The sequence below is a fragment of the Astyanax mexicanus genome, chromosome 23 (genome assembly GCF_023375975.1).
Source record: "Astyanax mexicanus isolate ESR-SI-001 chromosome 23, AstMex3_surface, whole genome shotgun sequence".
Classification (NCBI taxonomy): Eukaryota; Metazoa; Chordata; class Actinopteri; order Characiformes; family Acestrorhamphidae; genus Astyanax; species Astyanax mexicanus.
In genome coordinates, this window is record NC_064430.1 from 6,750,863 (window position 1) to 6,764,805 (window position 13,943).

The following is a 13,943-nucleotide window of genomic DNA, read 5'->3' on the forward strand; positions in this document are numbered from 1 at the left end:
TCATAAAGTAATGCACTATATTATTGGAATAGAAATAATATATCTTTTTTTTATTATTTATTATTGTTGAAAATATCTTAGTATCTAAATCACCCACTGAAGATATATTGATGACATAATGCAAATTAAGCAATTATATATTACTTTAAAAGAGCAATACACTTTATTATTGAAATAGAACATATTTAACATATTATTAAATAAATAAAATGAAAATGCTGCTTTTAAGCAAATCAAAATACCAGCTCATTCTTATTTCTTCTCCCCGCTTGAGGTCAGCAAAAATGACTGTGGTTATATCTGTATATTGTACGATAGGTTGAAAACATCATTATTGGGACAGACCCATTGTATGTTTGATGTTATAATGTATTTTCTGTGATTTTGGTTGATTTATAATAAACTTTTCACACAGTGTAATGAATAACTGCCATTAATTTGTAATATAAATTAAATGACAGTCCTAAACATTATATGAACAAAATTATTGATGATCTTTTGTCTCCTTCTTCTCCTTCTCTTCAGGTGTCTACATCCTGATTGCCGTTGGTGCCGTGATGATGTTTGTTGGGTTCCTCGGTTGCTATGGTGCCATCCAGGAGTCTCAGTGCCTGCTCGGAACAGTGAGTCACTTCTCAGCCAATCAGAGCGCAGCTAATTTGCTTAGTCATCTTGCTGTCTGATCCCTACATTTTACGAGAAAAACAGTAACATTCTAGTTAATCGCCTGGTCTAATTTTACACATCGAGCAATATCCATTTATTTTTTAGCTCCACTGATCATAAAGGACACTTTAATCCACTCAAACAACTATTATTATTATTAATATTACAGATGCAGCAGTGCTGCTGGAGTTTTTAAACACTGTGCCCACTAGTAGTGTAAATCACAAATTTATTTATATAGCACCTTTCATACACAATGGTCATTCAAAGTGCTTTACAAATAAGTCAAATTATAAAACATATATAGGAAAATTACAAAATTAGCAACAGTTAGCAACACCTTAGCAACGACCGCATATATGATATCAACCGTCTAGCAACAGTTTAGCAAAACCTTAGCAGCCACCTATAATACCTTAGCGGCTGACTAGCAACACCTTAGCAACAACCACAGATATGATGGCAGCCATCTAGCAACAGCTTAGCAACCACCTGTAATACCTTGGCGTCTGCTTAGCAACATCTTAGCAACAAACACATATATGATGGCGACCACCTAGCAACAGCTAAGCAAAACCTTAGCAACTACTTGTAATACCTTAGCAGCTGCCTAGCACCACCTTAACAAAGACCTTAGATATGATGGCAACTGCCTAGCAACAGCTTAGCAAAACCATAGCAAGTGCCTGGGGTACCAAAGTACCAACATGGCAACATAGCAACAGCACTTAGCATTTTTCTGGGATGCCATAGCAACTGCCTACCAACACATTAGCAACCAATTCTTACACTTACATTTTCTTGGTTGCTATTGCTCTGATTACTTGAGTCATCATAGCCACTGCCTAGCAAGACCATAGCAACCTCCTGTAATACCTTAGCGTCTGCTTAGCAACATCTTAGCATCTTACCTTAGCAGCCACCTGACAACAGCACTTTTTACACTCTTCTGACAGAAACAGCTTTTAAAAAGCAACCATTTTAATTGTATAATGTAATTAGTTCACACTTACAAGCCAACGTAAAGTTTGTTCAGGAACTTTCCCTTTGTAGTTTTATATGTACTTTGATTTTCTATTTTTTGTAGTTCTTCGCTTGCTTGGTCATCCTGTTCGCCTGTGAGGTCGCTGCTGGCATCTGGGGATTCATCCACAAAGACAAGGTGAGGAGGAAACCCAGAGATGCTCAGTTATTAGAGCAAAGACTTAAACACTGAACTTTTCATTTAATAAAACGGGCTTAACATTTCAGAAATCTGATTGGCTTAACCAAGTTGCTGTGAAATACTGTGAATATAGTCAATGTCAAGTTTTTCTTTTTATCTTTTTCTTTTCTTTTTTTTTTTTTTTTGAAAGGAAGTGAGTTTTTTCACATTGTCAATTTCACAATGAATGATATTTCAGGGTATTTGTTCATAAAGAATATTATTAATAATATGAAAAAAACACTGAAAATATTGCATTAATTAAAAAATATATACTACAGGAACTAAATTAATGTAAAGGTTCTATTTAATTTTAGTTTTTTTTCCCATTGTCAAAATTTCACAATGAATAGTCCACTATAAATGCTCAAAAAAAAAGCCTGGAATACAGTTATATAACTTTAAGTCACTTTAAATCTGGCCTCTATGAAAGAATATTCATTATATAGAGAGACTGAACCCTATTTATTGCATTTCTTCAATGAACTGTGATTTTTTTTTTCTTTTCCCCAGATTTCTAAAGAACTGATCAACTTCTACGACTCTGTGTACGACAAAGGCATGGGGCAGACTCTTCAGGATAAAAAGGATGCTGCAGCTGCTGTGCTGAAGGTCTTCCACGAAACTGTGAGTTGATGTCAAACTACATCCACACCTCATTATATCTTCTGTGGCCTTCACTATAAACTGTTTAAGGGTGTTTTCACACCTGTAGTTCGTTTCTCTGGTCCGAATCAGTTAATGAGTTCGTTTACTTGGAGGTTTTCTCGCTCTGTTCGGTCTGGTTTTACATACACATAAATGTAAACGCACCAAAATGCGCATCAATAAACCACACAAGCAGCCTGTGTCCTCTGATTGGTCAGAGCTGTCTGACACGGGAGTACGTTAAATATAAATATACGAAAAAAGTAAATACAGCGAGAAGATTTTGTGTTCCAGCGCAAATATCTGTGGTTTAACACTGAACGCTGAAACGCTGCGCTTTCAAACACAGTGTTTCTACGTGCAGCGCAGATTTATACATAATAAACAGAGTCACGCGGCTGTGAGCAGTGAACGCAGCGCAGATTTATACATAATAAACAGAGTCACGCGGCTGTGAGCAGTGAACGCAGCGCAGACGGCGCGTGCATGGACACAGTGTTTGTTCACAGCTGTGGTAATTAGCGTTATCTGGCTAATATATCAGTTTAAACTGTGCTTGCTTTATCAGCAGTTTAGCTCAAATAAATGGCTTATATTTAATAGCTGGACCCGATCGAGACCGGATCACGTTCTCACCACAAGCGAACAGCTCCAGAGTTCGTTTGGTACCGGACTGAGACCACCTCCTCTAGCTGCTCTCGGTCCGGTTCTTTTGATCCGTACCCGAGTGCGATTACTGTTTTCACACCTGCTCAATCAAACCGCACTAAAGTTACAAATGGACCAGAGTTCGTTTTAACCGGACCAAACAGTGCTGGTGTGTGAAAGTCCACTGTTTTTTTAAGAAATCTTAAGAAGTCAAAAATACTGTAATAAGGCGTTATATGTACAGAACTTATCACATCAAAATATTTCAGGGCATTTGTTCATTAAGGATATTATTAATAATATGACGAAACACTGAAAATATTGTATTAATTAAAAACATATACTACAGCAACTAAATTAACATTTTATTTAATTTTAAATGTAACTCTCAAATTTTCATTAGAAACAAAAAAATCTGTATATTTTTGTCTATCAGTAAGTCTCTTTAACCAAAACTTTGATTTTGTATGTGTTCTCTCTACTGTATATAAAACATGCTTTCTCTGTTTTTCAGCTGCAATGCTGCGGCAAAGAGGGGGTCACCTCAATTTTCACTGGCTTTGCGACAGATCTATGCCCCAAGAAAGATTCCATATTGGACATTCAAGAGGTAAGCTTTATCTGCACATCACCCAAATAATAACAGCTGCTCTGTGGTGATTCTATCCTGTGGGGTTCTGAGTATTGAAGAGCATGGTGAAAGGATGGTTAATAAAGTATACAATGAAACAGATATAAAACTTTATAGTTATAAAACTATTAAAAGTGCTTCTATATGATGAGTGGAGCTGATAAGATGGAAAGAGAGTGTATATGGCTGTGTATTTTTAAGGGTTTAAGCATAGCATTTGATCAGTTAAGTTACTACTTTTAGAATTTTTTTAATTTGACTTTTTCCACTGCTCTGCACTTTTATTTTTTCGTATCTCGTTTTATTTGTGTAGTACTTTGGGTAATTTTGTCTATGAACCTTTTTTCTTTTTTGTTATCTGCTACATAACTAAAACTGTTAACTATTAAACAATTAAAGCTATTATTATTATTATTGTTATGGTTGATTTATATTAATTGTGACCTATAATACATTTTCTCTGTATTTTTGTCTTCACAGGGCTGTCACAGCAAAATCAGAACACTCTTCACTGAAAAGATCTACCTAATTGGCATTGCCGCCTTGGTTGTTGCTGTCATCATGGTGAGGGAATAATACTAAATAATACTCAAAACTGGAGGGCTATACCTCGAGCCCACGCTTGGTATTAGGCATGCTATTTGGAAGTTTATTATTAAATATGCTCCAGAAGGTCCTTATTTTCATTGGCGGTACTACACTACAAAAACAAAAAAAAAAGCCCATGGTCACTCTGGAGGAGCTGCAGAGATGCACAGCTCAGGGTGGAGAATCTGTCGACAGGACAGGACTTCAAGTCATCAACTATGAATCTGGCCTTTATGGAAGAATATTTATTATATTCTAAAAAGATATTTGTGTGTTAAAATGGCTCAATTAAAGTCCTGACCTAAATGTAGTAAGACAGGCTGGACTGGTATTAGCATTAACCGCTAACCACGCTAAACGCTAGCTCTTTTGCCGTTAAGAGCTGAGTATTATCGGCATATTGTCGGCCTGGCTAGCGCCAGCGGTTAGCTTAACCTAGCTGCTAATGCTAATGCTGCTGCACCCATTTAAGCTTACTGTTAATAAATGGAAGTGCTTTACTCACCCAAAAAAGCAGTTTTCAGATGAGAAATCTGTGTAGGTTTTTTTTTTTTTTTTTTAACATTACAGGATTTACAGTCTTCACTACCCAGCAGCGAGACGTTCTGAGTTAGCAGAAAAAACATGGCAGCACCCCTGTTCCTTACTAGTGTCTCATAATGCGAATTTTATTCCAGTGTGCCTTATGTATAAATATAGACCAGAAAGTAGACGTTCATTAATAGTGTGCCTTACAATCCAGTGCGTCTTAAACTAGTGTGAAAAATACGGTAATTCCATATTTGCCCCTTAATTGCTTTCATGTCTTTTAATATTAATCTACAATGTAGAAAATAAATAAAATTAGGCAATAATACATGAGAGAAGGAGTGTTATAACATGTCATATTGGCACTGCTGTGACGCGCCTGTGCCAATAAAACCCGTTATAGCACGAATCTCGAGTGTATTATTTAAAATGGCACACTCGTCAAAATAGTTAAAATTGCTCTGCATTATCGGCCATTTCAGCCAAAAATGTGGAAATCTAAGCTCATTGTAAATAAACGGAAGAGCTTTACTCACCCAAATAAACGTTTTTTAGGAGAGAAATCTGTGTAGATTAAAGTCCAGTGCTCATTTGACTAAAAAAAATGTTTAAGAATTAAATATTTATTTACTTCTGCGCCCCTCAGGGGCAAGACCTGCGGAATTCAGTCAATTGAGTCCACCTTACATTCAGCTTAACATACCCTATATTCACTGAAGAAATATATACACATAAGCTTTTATTTTAATAATAACTCTTTAACCTGATATTAGTGGCTGATAATTTGGGTAAAAATGTGTATCTTCGAATCGCTGGGGTTATTTTTTTATTTGTGGGGCCGTGTCTTATTCTGCGCCGCCGTGTTTATGGGCTCCAGCGCCTCCAAGTGGTGTATAATGATATCACATTTGCTTTGTATTTGGTTTGTAAGTGCTGCATTGGTAGGTTGCTAGGTTACCTGTAGTTGGCGGAGTAATACATGGAGACCAATCAAATTGCAGGGTTGGAACTTAACTGTGGTATAATAAAGAATTGACTGTGCACTCCCAAAACAAACAATTGACACAATATTTTGTATATATTTTCCGGCAGATCTTCGAGATGATCTTCAGCATGGTGCTCTGCTGCGGTATCCGAAACAGTCCTGTGTATTAAAGCTGCTGAGGGGGCGGCGACGGGAGCTGTGGGGGTGTGGCGTCTGGTGACACCAGCCAATGAAGTGAAGGGAAGCTTTTACTCCTGATTTAATTTTGTATCTACACATAATTTTCCTAATGTAGTCAGTTTGTCTCTTGGAACAAATGATTTTTATTTCCCTAGTGTGTTTTCGTTGCTATGATACCACCGTCCAATCACGATCGTCCCTGTCTGCAGTTGTGTGGGCTGTGTGTGCTCTCTGGACTCCAGCTAGTTTAGGGGAACTTTGATGGTGCACACAATGGCAGACGGGTACAGTCGGAGTTTGGATGCTCACACTTTATATATATATATATACACACACACACACACACACAGAGTTATCCATCTGTTTGATCTGTAAATCTTATCCTGAGTTCTGTAGTCTTCCTGCATTAACAGTTAGATGTTTTATTATTGCAGTTGATTTCTTTTCTTTTTTTCTTTCTTGTTTTTATTCATTTTAGTATGTATATGTAAAAAAAGGAAAAAAGCAAACTGTGTATATATTTGCAGCCCTGTATGACTTTCCAGCATGGATATTGTACTAAACTGATCCTCATGACTTTCTTTTCCAAATGTACGCTTGTCTGTTTGCTCAAAGTCTGTATTAGTGAAAGATTGGAGAATGGAGGAATTCAGAAAGTGAAACTACATACTGGAAATGAAAATCTCATGCTTGCATTCTTGCATATCTGGTGTAGCCTCAGTATTACGTAAGGCTGATTTATACTAACGCATTGAGTCTAAGACGTAAGTGGCCTACACTGTTGTGAGCATTTATACTGTACATTTCTGCATCGTTTCCTGCTACATTACATTTCACGCTACACTTCACGTTACATGTTACATTTTTGCGTAGTCTAAGCATGGTCTAATGTCGTGTCACAGTATGTTTCACGTTACACTTTACGTTTCACGTCACATGAAACGTTACATGTTACATTTCTGCGTAGTCTAAGCATGGTATAACGCCGTGTCACGCTCCGTTTCACGTTATGTTTCACGTCACATGAAACGTTACGTTACATTTCTGTGTAGTTTAAGCATGGTCTAATGTCGTGTCACATTATGTTTCATGTAACGCATTACATTTCTCTGCAGAAATGTAACGTGAAGAGAAATGTAACTTGTTACATTAAACATAATGTGACACGACATTAGACCATGCTTAAACTTTGCAGAAAGGTAACGTGAAAAGTTTAAGTGTGGTCTAATGTCGTGTCATATTATATTTCATGTCACGTGTTACATTTCACTTCACATTACATTTCCTTCACGTTACACGCTACATTTCCGCATAGTTTGAGCAAGGTATAATGTTGTGTGACGTTACGTTTCAGGTCTCATTACGTTTGAGTTCACTTTACATTTCATGTTTCACGTTACATTTCTGCTTAGTCTAAGCGTGGTCGAATGACATGTCATGTTACGTTTCATGTTACACGTTACATTTTGAGTTACATGTTACGTTTCATGTTACGTTTCTGCTTAGTCTAAGTGTGGTCTAATGTCATGTCATGTAACGTCACAAAAAAACGTAACATTTCGAGTTACATGTTACATTTCATGTTCTATTTCTGCTTAGTCTAAGCGTTGTCTAATGTTTGAAGTTACGTTTCATGTTTCACGTTACACATTACATTTCACTTTACATTTCTGCATAGTTTAAGCGTGGTCTAATGTCATGTCACGTTACATTTCGAGTTACACGTTACATTTCATGTTACATTTCTGCTTAGTCTAAGCGTGGTCTAATGTCATGTTGTTGTTATGTTTCATGTAACTCTACATTTCGCGTTACACTTCACATTACACGTTACACGTTCTGCATAGTTTAACATGGTCTAATGTGTCATGTTACGATTCATGCAACGTGTTACATTTCTTGCCACATTACACGTTAAATTTCTGTGTGGTCTTAGCAAGGTGTAGGGTATGTGCCTGCACATAGATTCGGCACAAATCATAAATTGGCCTGTAGTTCAGCAACCAATCACAGTCTGTGTTACCACAACACATCATTACATTTCTGGGTAGATGTGCGTCATCACAACACCACAGGGTACACGACCATGCCTGGGATTCACTTCATTTTAATGTAGACTACAGCGCTGTAGACTCAACGCTGAAGCATAATTTGGCCTTTTTAGCCTTTGCTTCATCTGGACCATCCAATACTGTACTGCCAGCTCTCGTCTCTGCAAGCACTGCAAGCATGCTCACGCTTCTAAACTCCAAACTAAACTCAACTTCATCAAATCAGAGGATTCAAAGTCTTTAGAATGAAAGAAGTATCTCTCTTTTTACTCCACACACCTTATTTAGCAGCATTTCCCTGCATGCTCTTCTCTGCAGAGGGAGGCCGGAGACCTGTAGGTGTAGTACGCACCGCTATACTTGCTTAGCTTTGCCCCGCCTTCCAGATATGCAGAACGAAGAACGCCGGCCGTGCCCTCCACGCCCTCCACGCTCTGACTAACCCAAGCCATAGTGAGCTCTTACTTATTATATACATATATTATATACACTTATACCTCCCAGCCTTATTGACCGAATGTTCTAACCTGTTAAAAATCAAATAAAATAGAATAAAAGAAGATCAAAAAGATAAAATAACGTTGAGACTGCATATTTAGAATGTCCTGTGGATTCCTAGTGGAATTTCCTACTCTTATATATATATTGTACACTATCTTCTGTGTAGCCATCCGCAGGAATGCTGTGTTCTAGAAGGGAAAAAAAAGATGCAAAGAAAAGAAACACAATTAATATGTTTTTTTTTTTTTTTTTTTTAAGTTACTTTTTACAAAATGCTAAAAAGAAATATGGCCGACACCTTTTTTGCCAAATCTCCTGCGATGCCAGGAGTTGCTCAACAATGTAATACAATGTCATAGCTGTATAGTGTCACGAATTACTCTACTGAGAATACTGTAAGTAGTTTGAGTGTGTGAGTGTGTGTGTGTGGTGTGTGTGTGTGTGTGTGTGTGTGTGTGTGATGTGTTGACAATAGGGTCCTTTCAGAAAGTGTTAAAAAAAAGGTTTATTAGGATGGTTTTGCCAAGATCTGTCACTGCCACTCCTCCTGGTCACAGTATGTAACTGTAATACCTCTGCTGTACCGCTAGGTGCCGCCAAATGCCATGAATTTGGCATCGTTTCCCAAGCAGTGTGTACAAATGGCACAAATAAACCGGAAGTGTAATTTTTTAGCTCTAACTTTAAACACTTCCCTCTTAACTGCAAACAATGTTAATTGGTGCTTTTGGGAAACCTCCCCCTTTCTGATGATAATAGATATCTGCTGAATAGCGATTGTACACTCCTCCTCTTCAGTTGATCACATCTTACCTAAAACCAACACACACACACACACCTGTACACACCCAATACACACTCAATACACACTCATACTCATATACACACACGCACACACACACATGCACCACACATTTTTCTTTATTTTTGTCTTTTCCTACATGCCATCTGCAAGCTCAACCTCTCTTATCTTGTCTTGTTTAACACATAATGCCTATGCTGATATGCTGAAAATTGTCTTGTAATATGTACAGCTATATATTATTGTACTAATGACTATGTAAAGGCAACGTATGCCTTTTATTGTGATATCTTTTTTTCTGGTACTTTGTCAAAAAAAGAGAAAGAGGGGCAGAGATTTCAGGTGAAGCACGCCAGGCTTTTAAAGGTCAAGAATTTTGTCATCAGCCGACGTAATGCATTAGAATGATAACGATTAAATCGAACTGATATAATGAAAATGATGATCTATTGCATTGATTGGGACCTTGCTTATTATCCGTTCAGCAGAACTCAGCCTGGCAGCTCTCGCTCAATTCTCTGCCCTGACTCACAAGTTATAGTTTTTGTTTCGGTTTTGTTGCCCAAATACTTAGGGATTAAATGTATTTTACAAATAAAAATTGTGTGACCGTGTGTTTTTCTTTTGTGTGTGTATTTCATGTCTCAAATACATACAGCTCTGGAAAAAATAATAAGAATAAAAGAGCACTTCAGTTTCTGAATCAGTTTCTCTGATTTTGCTATTTATAGGTCTATGTTTAAGTAAAATGGACTAAAAAACTATGAAAAACATTTCTTCCAAATTCCAAATAAAAATATTGTTATTTAGAGCATTTATTTGCAGAAAATGAGAAATGGCCAAAAAAAAAAAAAAAGATGAAGAGCATTCAACATAAAGTTGTAAGAGTTCAGGAATCCAAATTTGTTGGAATAATCTGGTTTTGGTTTAAAATCACAGTTTTCATGCATCTTGGCATGTTCTCCTCCACCAATCTTACACACTGCTTTTGGATAACTTTATGCTGCTTGACTCCTGGTGCAAAAATTCAAGCAGTTCAGTTTGGTTTGATGGTTTGTGATCATCCATCTTCCTCCTGATTATATTCCAGAGGTTTTCAATTTGGTAAAATCAAGGAAAAACATCAATAAGTGTTTTTTTTTTTTTTTTTTTTTTTTTTTTTTGCCAGAGCTGTATGTAGAGGCCTGCACACATAGACATCAACTCTGCCCTTTATTAACCAAAGTGCCCTTTTGAAACTTTTTTATATTATTATTATTATTATTATTATTATTATTATTATTAAGATTTTACTGAAGCCATGTTGAAATGATCTTTTGAAAACCTGTGCGATTAAAAACGAGTGGAAACAGAATGCCCTGAAATCAGCTCACACAGGACACCTCGCTCTTCCTCTGTCACGTGACCCCGCGCGGTCGCGCAAGCATAGGCCAATCACGGAGCCGGTTCAGGAAGAAAGTCCCGCCTCCTAATAGAAACAGCCAATCAGCTCGCTGGTTTTGCGGAGCGGGGAGGAGAGTGTGGAAGCCCCCCTTTTGCTGTGGAGGATTTGTAAAGTTTTCTTTTTTAGATTTAGCAGCGGGGTGCAGCGAGCTGACGTTATAACAGATCTGGATATACAGCGATTTTTCTAAAAGGTAACGGAGCTTACCATGTAAACTGTGTAGAGATTATTTCTGATAGCTGGTTAAAAATAAACGACTCAAAACCCACAGATCAAACCCTCTGTGAGCTTGTGATAGTCATTGTGACTTGTAGACTAGGATTACTGTAAATTATAATGAAGGAAAATGATTTTAGCCAGTTTAACTAGTAAGCTAGAAGCTGGATGTAGTGGATATACAGAATTTAGTACAATACTTCATGTAGGTAGTTTAAAGCAGTTTCTTAATCCATCCATATGACCAGCCAATAAATTCTCATTTTTTGAGTTTACCTGTTAAAATCCCTTAGCCCCTTAGATTTACTAATGGAATATATCTGGTCTTTAGTAAAAGCTCATGAAACTAACAGACTAGGAGGGTTTGGGTCATCTAAAGTTTATATTAACATCTGCCAAAAATCTCTAAGGTTACATTCTTTTACATAAAAGACCACCATTTAGTCGAAAAAAGGTGGCGTGAATGTAAATATACAAATATACAACAGAATTGACATGCCAATACATAACAATAATAGTAATAATAATAATAACAATAACATCTGTTATATTCTTTTAAAAATTAGGTGATACCGTATCATTTTTTTTTTCATATATTTATATATAGTTCAGACATTGCACGCATATATTTTTTTATCAACAGTAAATGTAAAGTGGAGTAACATGTACATGTTTAGGTTGTAAAGTGACCTTTACTTGGATGTAACTAGTAATAAACAGAAGTACAAAAATGGTTTATTTGTGATTAAAGGTAATTCCACAAATGTTGTTTTAAGAGACTATAAGATGGGCTTATTCAAATAAGCAGATTACATTATATTATATTATATTACATTATAGATGTCCCGCCCCCCCCCCCCCCCCAATATCAAACCTGCTCCTACGTCCTTGCTAGCAAGGCACACTAGATGTGCTGCAGCAGCAGTTCAGTTCAGCGAGTCTTCAGCACAGCACAGCTCCCCCGTGTCCCACCAGCCAGGTAACATACACATCAAGTAAAATCCTACCTTTTGCCCTCTAAACCCAAACTGAAATCAGTTTGTTGTGCAGTAATATGTCTCATTCAGCACCAAACTACTATGTATTTTATCAGTTGGTGGTGTGACATTTTTCCATTGACAACTCACGTTTAGAGAATGTTACAAATAAAAGTAAAATTTCATTCAATATGTGCGTGTAATTTTTTTTTATAATGAAGTGTTCCACGTGCACTAAAAAGTGCCCTTTTTCCCCCCTGAGCACTTGCCCCCCAAAATGTCTGTGCATGCCACTGGCTGTATGTGCAAAATTTTGACTTGACTATTTAACCATTCAAATGCTTAAATTAATTTTTGTATTCTATATAAGCAGTTCTTATCTGATTTATTAAACTAAATGTTAATAATAGTTATGAAATTGTTGTAATTTTTGTTAAATCATATAAATATTTACAGTCATTTGCCTGCAATAAAATACAAACTCAAGGAGCTTCACTGTCTTTAGGTTGCCAAATTTATTATTTTAGTTTTCAAGACCAAAATCAACCGACTATAAGATCATACAGTACCAAAGTCATAAGTTTGAACACACCTTAAATTCAGTGTTTTTCCATTTTTTGAAAAGTTTCTGCATTATTGATTAATACTGAAGTCATGCAAACCAGAATATGTTTTATATTTTAGATTATTTAAGGGGCACCTCTAGCTTAGATGACAGCTTTGCATATATTGGCTGGATTTTCTCAGTCAGCTTTATGAGGTATTTGTAAAGTAGTGAAGAGGTAGAGTTACAGGTATACAGTGAATAGTGAATATTTGAGTAATGTTCTAATCCAGATTATGGCAAGAACTACTCAACTCATTAAAGAAAAAAAACAATACTTTTAGAGAAATTAAGGACTTATAAGTATCCTCAGGTGCAGTCACCGTAAAGACCATCAAAAATGATGAAACTGGCACTCATCAGGACCACCCCAGAAAGGAAGAGCAGGAGTTTCCTCTGTTTTACAGGATAAGTTCATCAAAGTTACCAGCCTTGGATAAGATTTACCTAAATGATTCATAGAGTATTCTGGTTGGTTTAACATTTTTAAGTTACTACATGATTCCTTATGTGTTTCTTCATAGTCTGGATCACTTCACTATTCATTTACAATGTAGGGAAAAATAAAGAAAATTGAATGAGAATCTATTAAATATATCTAGTGTTCTAGTTTTTAGACCTGAAGAGATTCTTTAATCTATTATTTTAATCAAAAACAAATATTTTCCTTGTTTTTATACCTTCAACACTGGTGTTGGAAAATGTTCAATACCATTTCAGAATAAAACCATATTTTGACTAGTACATGATTAATTTAATATTTTTAAGTGGTTTCAATTAATTTTTAGGTTAAGTAACATTCATTTATAAAATTGTAAAATTATTTGATATTAGAGCGAAAAGCCTTAAAATGTGGGTATGTAATTTCAGGCGCTAATTGGTAAAATTAGGCTTGGAGCTTAAGAGGTTAAAGATATTTTGTGCATTTTATGCATCTGTATCTTTGATCTAAAAGGGATGGGTTAAGGTGAATGACTTTTAAGAATTTTGTATATCAATTTAGAATCTATAAATATATAGTTCAAAATGCGAAACTCATATATTATATATATATATATATATATATATATATATATATATATATATATATATATATATCTATATATATATATATATATATATATATATATATATATATATATATATATATACATATATATGTATTACAGTGTTGGAAAATGTTCAATACCATTTCAGAATAATCACGTATTCTGAGTCCAGCTTTAGCCCTCGGATGAACTCTGGTTCTCAGGGTTGTGAATCATGTCCC

General features: G+C 35.9%; 1 protein-coding gene across 1 annotated transcript in view; it reads left to right on the plus strand.

Annotated features, from left to right (window-relative positions):
• cd81a (CD81 molecule a) overlaps positions 1 to 10,046 on the plus strand; it is a 64,176-nt gene extending 54,130 nt beyond the window's left edge. The window contains exons 3-8 of the mRNA XM_022667088.2: positions 526 to 623; positions 1,754 to 1,828; positions 2,384 to 2,497; positions 3,681 to 3,776; positions 4,278 to 4,361; positions 6,006 to 10,046. Coding sequence (XP_022522809.1) covers positions 526 to 623; positions 1,754 to 1,828; positions 2,384 to 2,497; positions 3,681 to 3,776; positions 4,278 to 4,361; positions 6,006 to 6,068 — 530 coding nt within the window. The 3' untranslated portion in view covers positions 6,069 to 10,046. The remainder of the gene's footprint in view (positions 1 to 525; positions 624 to 1,753; positions 1,829 to 2,383; positions 2,498 to 3,680; positions 3,777 to 4,277; positions 4,362 to 6,005) is intronic.
• The last annotated feature ends 3,897 nt before the right edge of the window (positions 10,047 to 13,943 follow it).